Source organism: Solanum lycopersicum, chromosome 5 (assembly GCF_036512215.1).
Source record: "Solanum lycopersicum chromosome 5, SLM_r2.1".
NCBI lineage: Eukaryota > Viridiplantae > Streptophyta > Magnoliopsida > Solanales > Solanaceae > Solanum > Solanum lycopersicum.
Genome location: NC_090804.1, coordinates 6,351,282 through 6,362,733, shown reverse-complemented (window position 1 = coordinate 6,362,733; position 11,452 = coordinate 6,351,282). Strand labels below are relative to the sequence as shown.

At 27.7% G+C, this 11,452-nt stretch overlaps 1 protein-coding gene across 1 annotated transcript; it reads left to right on the top strand.

Annotated features, from left to right (window-relative positions):
• Window positions 1-5,284: 5,284 nt before the first annotated feature.
• Window positions 5,285-7,144, top strand: LOC101256182 (uncharacterized). The gene has a single exon (XM_004239047.5). The coding sequence runs from the start codon at window positions 6,066-6,068 to the stop codon at window positions 7,023-7,025; it is 960 nt and encodes a 319-aa protein (XP_004239095.2). The 5' UTR covers window positions 5,285-6,065; the 3' UTR covers window positions 7,026-7,144.
• Window positions 7,145-11,452: the final 4,308 nt, after the last annotated feature.

Genomic DNA, 11,452 nt, shown 5'->3' with positions numbered 1-11,452 from the left:
GGTTGCTATCAGAGATTTTCGAGTAAATGTTTTTGCAAGGCTTTTCCGTTTGTTCTTAAGCAAGTAGATAAGTTAATTATTTAAAGTGAGTAAACTTTTAAAAAAAATTATATGTTTTAACATCAATAAGTTGTAAAAGCTGGCGTTTCAATTGATGTGTATATTATTAATAAAGGAAGAAACCTATTTCATGTATTTAATTTATTTATGTGAAGACACTTATGAATAGGTACAAAAACATTTCAAAAATATGTAATATGAATATTTTATCATGTATTCAAATGAAGAACACTTTTAAATTTTGTAATTTAAAATATAAGAAATGTAGAATTTATAGTCTTAAATATGTAATATAATAAGTTTTAATTAAAAAAATTCTTAATTTCTTTTCTAAAAAATAAAACAAATAAATTGAAACGAGAAAGTATACTATTAGGACATTTTTGCCATTTAGCCAAGTGAAATGTACCTTGTAAGGAAACCAAGTGAAGTCCAAAAAAGAGGCTAAGCATTTATATATATTCTTTGTAATGGAAAGTCAATGTAATCATATGCTACACTACAATTAAGGACACCATATTAATTAACTACTCTATGATTAAATTTATTGATCTATTTTATATTCTTTAACAAAAGAAGATTAAGATATAAATTAGATATATAAATTTTTATTTTTGTTTTTATTAATTATTGTTAAATTTATGATTAAAATATTTAAATATTAATTACTTTTAATGTCAACAACAATTGTTCACTATTGACTTGACACATATCACTATTTGATTATAACAAATACAACGTCTTGAAAAATGTAATAGAGAAATGTATGTAATTAATGATAAAAGTAAATTAGAAACTAAGTGTAAAATTATCCATGAATTTCATAAAATGGACAAATATTATTAAACATCTATTTTTAATATATTGGATAAGTATTTTTGGACGAATAGAGTAATAACTAATTTCAATACTAACTAACGAATGATAAAAATAAAAAAACATTCATTAATATTAAAAAACGAAAAATATATCAACAATTTAATTAATTTAAAACGAAGAAATTATACTGTATAAGAAAGGAGAATAAGCACACAACTGCCTGTCAAAATGTCAACTTCAGTTGTGTGCTTACCTTTAAATTGAGTTGCTTGGCTTATTGGTTTAAGTTGGATTTTTAAAGTACAAGGTATGGGGTTAGAACCAATGCAATATCATTTTTCATTTCTAAATAAATATATTTTTAATAATACTTTTAGTTATTTCATCTTTTATTTTACAGAAAAATACTTTAATTTTTGAATTTATCAAAGATATTTTTGTTTTATATAATTAAAAGGATGTTATATTGTGATAATAATTATTACTATTATTGTTATATTGTTTATTGTTGTTGTTATTATAATAAGAAAATTTTATCTACATAAATGAATTTTTACAATAAAAATTAAATAAATAAGTACTACTTAATTAAGTGTAGCAGATATCTACAATGTAATAATTTTTTTTATTTGTCCATTTTTTTATCTACAATGTACCTTTTATTTCGAATATTAATTTTAGATCGTTAATATCATATCTATTAAAAATAAATATCATGGAATTTAAATAATTAAAAGTACAAAGTTGAAATTCAAAACATTTTGATTTCAAGTAATAAGATACATTTTTTTATATCTACAATTTATCATTTTGTAGTTGATAATAATGTATCTGATACAATAATATTGTGAAAGAAGTGTGTATGTAAGTTGAAATAAAATATATCTATAAATGTATCACAATAAATAAAAATTAAGTAATCAATTAGATACATGAACAAACACAATCCATTAAAGAAATTTGATTATTAAAAAAACCAGAAAATAAATGAAAATTATCAAATGGTATGAAACTTTGGTAAAAATGAATCTAGCGTTATTATGAAACAATGGAAAGATTAAATAATAATATAAGAATCTTAATCACTTTCGATGAAGGAATAATTGTTAGAGTCCATAATCAACTTAAATTATGAAAAACTTACAAAATATTATACTAATTATTAGGGATAATGTATAACTATCCCCTCAAGCTATCCCGAAATCTCAGAGACACAATATATTAAGGTCCTATTATCTTCCTGAATTTATTTAATTAATAATTTTCTGACCCTTTTTGGCCTACGTGACACTATCTTGTGGTCCCATACTGGTTGACTTTTTTTTCAAGCTAGTGCCACGTAGGCCAAAAAGAGGTAGAAAATTACTTATAAAATAATCTCAGGGGGTAATAGGACCTTAGTATAGTATAAGTGTGTCTGTGGAATTTCGGGCATAGATTGAGGGGGGTACTTGTCCATTTTCCCTAATTATTACGAAATAATAACTATTACTATTACTTTTCTTTTTTTAAATTTACAATGTACGGTTCAAATTTGAAAGTTCACTTATTATATTTGATTATAAATTTTGGAGTATATTTAAAAATAGGTAAGAAAAAACTTATAAGTATTCTCTTAAAACTTTTTTTGTCTAAAAATATCCTTATCATAAGAGAAAATAACGATTAAGATGGTGTGACTAAAAATAGAGAGAGATTTATAGAATGAAATAAAAAATAAAAATAAACTTTGATTTTGAGAGTTTAACATTTACGTATCCAGCGTTTGAGAGTTTAGAAGTAAAATAAGGAATTTTGAAAAATTGAAAGGACAATTATCAAAAGGAAAAAAAAAGAAAAGATATCTATATTAATAATTTATCCTAAAATAAAATAAATAGTAATATTTTACACCAGAATTATTCTATCACAACTTGGTAAAATGAGAAAACTTCCAATGTCATTAATGAAAATTATTTATTTGAATATTTCAAAAAAAAATAAAAAATCTACGGCGTATCATATCTACTCTCATAAACATTGCTAATTTAGAGCATTTTGATGTACTTACAATCCTCTTTCTCTTACCTTTGCTTTTCGCTCCAACCATATATCCTTCATTCCACCTCGCTCTATTTCATCCCGATCGACAAACTTATTCACTCCCATATTTCCCTCTCCAATTTTGAAATTATCGCATTCATTATATGTATTCTGTACTTTATCCTGTTTTTCCTCTGTTCCGTAGCCACATTTACTTACACCACTGTTCAAGTAATCTATGACAGACCGATCAACGTTGTTTCCTCTGTTAAATCTATCAGAAATTCGATTTTCCCTCTTCTCTCCACTTTTATCATTTCTCATACCATTCTAATTTCAATCACTCTCCTTTTCACATCCCGACTAATTGAACTCAAATACAATCTGATTTTCGCGTTGGCTGTAGTCGTACCAATTCTGGTTTGGCTACAGGTGAATTGGTCATTAGCTTATGTGTGGTAGCAGTGGTTGAATCAAAACAGGGCTTCGAGACACTGAGGAGAAGCGCGTATTTAGTGAAGGGAATGGGGGTGAAATCAATAGCTATTTTATGGGCTTATGGTTGGAGGTATGGTGATTGTTGGTTCGATGCTTTTTTTCATAATGTGTACATCTTATCAGTGTATTATCATCTCAGTAGGGATATTGCCGGTATTAGTGATTTCAGTAGTAATATCTTATAAGACGATGAATCAGTATCTTATTGGAAACGTTCTGTTGTATATGTATTGCAATGACTTCAATGGCGAAAAATTTCCCTTGGAGATTGGAGACAATGAATGTAGCGATGAGTATCAATCACTCAACACGGTGTGATATTTTTCGCAAAAACATTTGAACAACAAAATCTTCAATTATATCAAAGGTGTTGCAGAAAGTATTCGTTTGACATTATTTGTACAGTATATCTTATTTATGAAGGAAATTCAGTTGAAACCCACTCGATTTGTTGAAACTTTGACATGTAACTTTTGAACAAATATTTTATCCTAGCTGATTTATCTTTTTTCTTTTGCTTTCAAAACTGTAGTTTATGTTAGGATTTTTCTACTACAATTACTAAGAGATATAATTTAACCAAAAAAAATTAGTACCAACTTTGAGAATGAGATTTCCTTTGATAAAAAGTGTTAAAAAAAAGAATCATTAAACTATGTATGATATGAATCTAAATTAATCTGATTAATAGATTTTGGATAACAAATGCTTAAATGAAAAGTAGAATGTTTCCATGTTGAAGTCTATTCCTACTATAGTCTTTCCTTTGATAACATATAATTAACGGTGAAGCATAAATAATTTCATCATTGCATCACAATTTATATTGGTGTGATAAAATGAAAATTTTTATCATGATAGAGGCATAATCAACAAAATATGTGTGCGGATCCATTTATTTTTTGTCACATGGATACGGGAATCATTTATATACTTTTCTACTTTAAAACAAGAACTTTCTACAACTAACAAGAGAGAGAAAATAATATTACACATAAATTTAGTTGAACAAATACAAAATATGAAAGAAAAATTATGTGTGCTTGTTACTTTTTTTTAATCATTATGATCGGTTAATTTTTCTGGGATGAGATTGTGAAGATTGCGAAGAAACAATTTTACACCGGAGGGAAGAGTGGCAAGAGGATCGACTGCCATTGTTGATGAAGAGAAGCAGACGAAAAGAGAAACTTTTTTTTGATCGGCAGCGAACGAAGAAGAAGAGGAAGAAGGTTTAGGTTTTTTTTTTAGGTTTTGGAAGAGTTTAACCTTTGCTCTGATACCATGATATAATAATGAGTCTTATTGATTAAGGGTTGTACATCCGATATATATAGAGAAAACATGAATAAATAATAACACATGAGTCACATAATTATTATTAATTATAGTTACTCCTATTACTAAGGTATGCACAAAATGTTTAAAAGGAACAAATTATTGATGATTCTATAATTCAATAGGAAAACATGAATAAATAATAACACATGAGTCACATGAATTCTTATTGAAGAACCACATACTTCAACATAGTATCTAAATAGACAATTTTTTTTAGATCAAATCTCATTGACACTCATATTAAAAAGAATTTTCATATACTTAACCCATAAAAAAAAAATCAAACCCACATAAGTATTTTTAGATGAGATCATTGCACGTAAACATTTATAGATAAATAATTTTTCCATCCGGTGATGTATAATTTAAATTTATAAAAAGATTGCGTTTAAACTACGGTATAGGGATAAAACATTACTATCACGACAGCTGGTGATAAGAAGCAACTTTCAATGCCAATGAGGAAAATTATTATTTTCAAATTAAAGCGTGTTGAAAATTATATATTACCTCTTCCATTTTAATTTATTTGTTTTTAAAGTCTGTTTAGAAAAAAAAAAAGTCTCTTTTCTATTTTGTTTAACTTTTTAATTTAAACTTTTTAAGTCATAAGTGTAAAATAGAAGTGTACACTAATTGGATTAAATTGAAAAAACAAATCAAATCAAATCGAATTCTAATTTGAATTGATTTTTTGGATTCTTGATTTGATTTTGAATTTATAATTTATTTTTTTGATTTTTTGGTTTTTTTCGGATTTAGAGAAAGAAAAATCGAAAAACCAAATTTATATATATATATATATATATATATATATATTTAGAATTAAGTTGGATAATCACTTTTGTCCTTTTTTAGTTATTTTCATTATGATTTAGTTTATTTTCTTATGTTTGGACATCTTTACTTGTAATTTATATTAAAAAGTAACCAAACCAAAAAGAGAAAAATCAAACCAAATCAAATTTTATTTTGATTCGGATTGGGTTACACTTCTTTAAAATCAAATATAAAAAAATCAAATCGAATAGTATAAAATCGAATCGAAAAGCCGAATGCACACCCCTAGTTTAAAAAATATGTTGGTATATTCAATAGTTCAAAATTATAAGATTTAAAAGTAATTTTACATTGTTAAACTCGATATCAAGTTAAACTCAGACAAATAAATTAAAATAGGGAGAATGATTATTATTTTGCGTGTGGAAAATTATTTAATTGAATGTTTCTTGATCTCACAGTTAGTCCATGAAGAAAAAGTCATTGCTAATAGCCTATATGAACTACAAAAAAAAAGAATTAGAGTTTCATAGCAATTCATCATAATGAATACTTCATCAGAAAATGGCTGTAGCTTATGGAATGAAATCATTGAATCAACCAGAACAATATTCAGATCTCATGTTCGCCATTTTCATGCTATTTCAATCCTATTCCTCTTCCCTATCATTCTCTCTCTAATTCTCTATCCTTCTTTCGAACTTGCCATATTTCACCCCGATTATGATTTCACTAGCTATGCTCAACTTCAATTTCCTCAACTTTTCGCAATTTCAAGTTCCGAAACTATTCTACTTGTACTGTATGCTCTGTTTTTGACATTCTTTTTCATCTGTGGAGTAGGCACTACTACATATAGCGCGGTTCAAGTGATCTATGATAGACCGATCAACGTCTTTTCGTCTATTAAATCTATGAGAAATTCCTTCTTCCCTCTTCTCACCACCTTCATTGTTTCGCAAACCATTTTCATTTCAATCACTCTTCTTTTCGCCCTGATTTTGGTGTTTGTAGTGCGAATTCTTCAATCTCTTGAACTAATTGAGCTCGGATCAAACTCGGATCACTTGTTATTTTTGGTTATTTTCTGGTTGATCGTGATTGTACCGATTCTGATTTGGCTACAAGTAAACTGGTGTTTAGCTTATGTGATAACAGTAGTTGAATCGAAAAAGGGTTACGAGACACTAAGGAGAAGTGCGAAGTTAGTAAAGGGGGAGAGATGGGTAGCTTTGAAGATTCTTATGTATTACGGGACTGTGATTGTATGGATGGTGGTTTGGTGTGCCATGATTTTAGCCAGAGGCGAAACGTGGAGGATACTGCTCACTGCGTGTACTTCGGTGATGGGATATATACTGATGAATCAGTATCTTGTGGCGAATGTGGTGCTGTATATGCACTGCAAGGAATTAAACGATGAGAAATTGATGCCGGAAACTGCTGCTGGAGAATACGTTTCCCTGCCTGTTGAAGAAGAGGAGAAGAATCATGATTTTGTGTAGTTATTTGGTTTGTTTTTATATTAGAAAGATTAAAGGTATGGTACTTTGATATAGTAATTGAATAGATGTATGAGTCGAATAGTTATATATTGATATGTTGTGATTTGTGAATTGAAAAACTCACACCCATTCTCAGTCTTTAAAACTTTAACAGAGGATGAGAAAACATTATGAATCATAGGAAAAGAAATAGGCATAATACATATATTGAACCCTAAATTTGGCTTCAAATTTTTAACTTTGACCTCCAATTTTCATAATGCACAAACAAGCACTCTAACTACCCAACTTTTAAATATAAATAAACACATGAGTTCTACTGGTCACAATACACGTAGGACAAAAAATGACATGTAGGATGACATGTGTGTCTATTTGTTCAACCTTATACAAGTTTAAGTGTCTACTTGTGCATATCCAAAGTTGAAGGACATAAATATGATTCGAAGACAAGTTAAAGACACATTTATGTATTATGCCAAAAAAATAGGTACATGACCTAGTCTTTTAAGCCATAGATACAAATCTTCATTACATCAACATCATAAACATGACTCTTGTGAGACTTCAACTGACAATCAGCCTAAACCACATATTGATCATTCTCCAGTCCGCCAGTCCCCCTCACAATCCCACTTGAGAGGTCCTCAAACACTCAATAGTCAGGATAAAAGAGAACGCATCAGTTGAATTCTCTTGTTAACTTAGGAAAAGACGGTAGGTTATGGTGAAATGCAGGTATGTGAAGGATATTAGAGATCTTAGTCCTTCGAAGAACCTGAGAGGAACCAACATTGTTGACTTGAGCACTTGAATCAGTTAGTAAATGAACTTTGTGTATTGGAGAATCATCAAAGCTAGTGTGATGAGTTAACATTCCTAGATTATGTACCATATGTTTAGATACTCCAGAATCAATTATCCATTTATCATCATCAGTATGCAGTGTAGAACTGTGGATCATACATATAGTTCGCATAGCAGTGTCATTTAGATCAGTCAGCACTTGTTGAGCATTACTAGAATAGACTATGTCACTTAGTAACTCTCGACTTGCAAGAATCATGATCTAAGATAACACTATAGCATTGCATTTTTCCCAAAGATCATGCAGCCCTATATTAAACTTATCTTTGGAACTTTTGCCATCAATAAAGCCTCATTTCCTTTACAAAAGAGACATATCTTCATAGATCGACTCCACAATGAATAATTCTCACATCCAGTAAGCTGAATTGAAACTAAAGAGCTACCTGGAGTATCAATCTCTTGTAAGTGCAAAGGAATCTGAAAATCCACCACTATACCTCTTCCTTGCTCAGTGAAAGCAAAAATGGAATGGCCGATCATGAATTATATGACGTTTTTAAGACCTCACTAATCAGCCAACCACTTTTTAGTTCATAATGAATGAAACCTCAGATGAAGAAAAAAATGTCCCCTCCTTTTTTCTAAACTATGGGGAGCCCCGAGTAGTTTAATGAACAAATTGAGTTCTTAATCAACAGAAACAAAGCTTGAATTCTTCACTACTTCTAGAACAATGCAACACCTCTGCAGCGGATCTACAATTGCATCAAAAAATAGAGGGATCGAAGACAACTCAATGCTCTGATACCATGTTAAGTTCTAGCAATGGTGAACTTCATAAAGCTAAGCGAAGAAAAGTAAAACTATATATTGAATTTACAGAATGAAAACGAGAACTCTTTTACAATGTAGGCTTAGCTCCACTATATATAGTTTAGCAATTACAATGAACATAATACCTAGACTAGTTAACTTAATTAAACTAACTTCTCTAACTCTTATAACAAACATAGCTTCACATTGCATAACATTGTTTTTGGTCCTGTTTTGAAATTATCTGTTTGGTACGAAGGAAAACATTTTTTAAAAAACACTTTTCATTTTTTTCATGTTAGGTTGGATAAAATGGTTTGAAAAATGTTTCCCAAATCAACTTATTTTTCTCAAATTTAAGGAAACTGACATCCTTTCAAATATTACAAAAAAAAAATTCAAACTCTTATCTACTTCATATTACAGACGAGAGGGAGTTACTCCGATGGTAAGCACCCTCACTTCCAACCCGAAAATTTCGAGTTTGAGTCACCAAGGAAGCAAAAGGGGTGGGAGCTTCTCCTAGGGGAGAGTTTAAAAAAACACTTCTTATTACAGTTTTTTAATTTTTTTTAAAAAATAATTTAATCATATCATATCATATATTATTATAAGCATGAAGCTCAAAACTTAAAAGTTGAATTACCATTTACCCCTCTAATAAATTAAAACTTATATAATTTATATATATATATATATATATATATATATATATATATATATATATATATATATATATATATATATATATATATATAATCTTCTTATTCTCATTTCATAATCTTGACCTTTCAAATTTCTAACATAAATGTAAATAAAAATAAAAATGAGTAATTATCAAGAAATTAAAGTAGATTCATGTATCTTTAAAATTAAATTTCATCTCTATCTTTTTTATATTTATTTTAACAATAATTCATGTGACTTTTCATGTTTCCATAATTTTGTTCTATAAATTCAACTTTTTCAAGAAGAACTTTTATTTACCACTCCTACAATTCTTGTATGTAGGAACTCTAAACATGTGAAATAATGTCACAATTTGAGGTGAAAGTTGTGAGATTCCCTTATGCAGTTACGAGAATAGATAAGAATTCAATTACTGAAGCATCGGAGCTTAATGTGTTAGTTTTGTACTTATTTGTAGTAAGAATTATAATAAGACTTTTTTGTCTCTCTTCATATAGTTGAATTCTTGTTTTATTAGCAAGTTTCTCTAAATTTATATTTGTATTTTGTATGCTCAAATGTTCAGTTTCACTATAGAGACAAACAAAATGAAATGCCTAATTATCTTGCTCATGTGTACCTTTTTTTTTCTTTTCTCTGTACTTATAATTTTTACATATACATTAATTTTCATCTTTAAGAATGAATGTGATAAAATAGGATGTTTACTCTTTTCTTTTCTTTTTATGGAAAAAAAGGTGAAACATATAATATTAGATAAATGGTGGATAAGTTATGTATGACAGAATTAAATTTTATATAAAAATAAGTAGTTATTCATAAATATCCTGATTTTTAAAATATAAATGATAAAACTTTTTACATCTTAATTTTAAATATTTATAGTTAACTAATTAGTTTAAAGTGTTTGTGGATAAAAGTTTAATACAATACTTAAAACACATTCATTAAAAAAGTTGAAAGGTATTGTTTTCCTTCGCTCAAAGTTAATCTTATACTATCTAGCATTATTCTACCAATAAAACGAAACTATCAAGAAATTTAATTTAGATAGCTGTTATTTTCCTTTTAGCTTTGCAAACTTATTTTTTGAATTACAAACAAAGTTTATTTTATTAATTTCTCATATTATTATCTCAATGCATTCACTTGGAGGTCAGAAAATTGTAGTGTCACAATTAGTAGTAAAACAAAGTAAGAAATCTCAATTAGACATATTTTATTATTTAGTAGTATTATCTTTTAAGAAATAATACACTTATGGGTTACACGCGCAAAGCGCGTGCCCGGAAACTAGTATTATTATAAGCATGAAGCTCAAAACATAAAAGTTGAATTACCATTTTATCCCTACATTTAATGAAAAGGCTATAAAATATTTAATTAAATTCATCTAAATAATTAATTAAACATTTTTATCTTTAAATAAAGAAAATACCTCTTTAATAATTTGTGTAAAAAAAGATGTAAACATATGTTTAAATAAATGCTAAGTATCATATTGACTACCATACAATAAATGTTTTAACAGTTTCAAAATTGGTTCTTCATATTCTTTTATGTGTATTAGTACATATGTTGAATACTTATAGTCATACGTTTTAACTTTAAAGAATAACTACAAATTTGGATTTTAATAGTTTTGGAAATCTAACCATTTTTAAAGAATAAAATAAAAAGTGTCCTTTCACTTCTTTAATAAAGAGATTTAATGATATTTTAATGATCTTTTTCTAACTTGATTTTTGAGTTTTTATATATCTTGGCTATAAATACCATTGTGTGCTTCACTAATTTTCCGATCTGTAAATTATGCCATCATATATATTGTCTTAGTTTTGATGATAGCTACTTCTCTTCATTTATTGTATCTTAATATTTATTTGATAATTTTATTGTAAATTAACTAAGATCTGCTACGATTTCTCTATTATGTGTTCAAGTGAAATTTCTATTTTGTGTTATTATATTAGAAATGAAGATATTATACATTTGTTGATGTTCATAATAATATAATTGTTACTTTCACCTTTCATCCATGAAATGAGTTAATGACATATTCATGACAGTCCTTTGAGTCCCTCAATTATATCCTATCGAAGATATTTTGAATA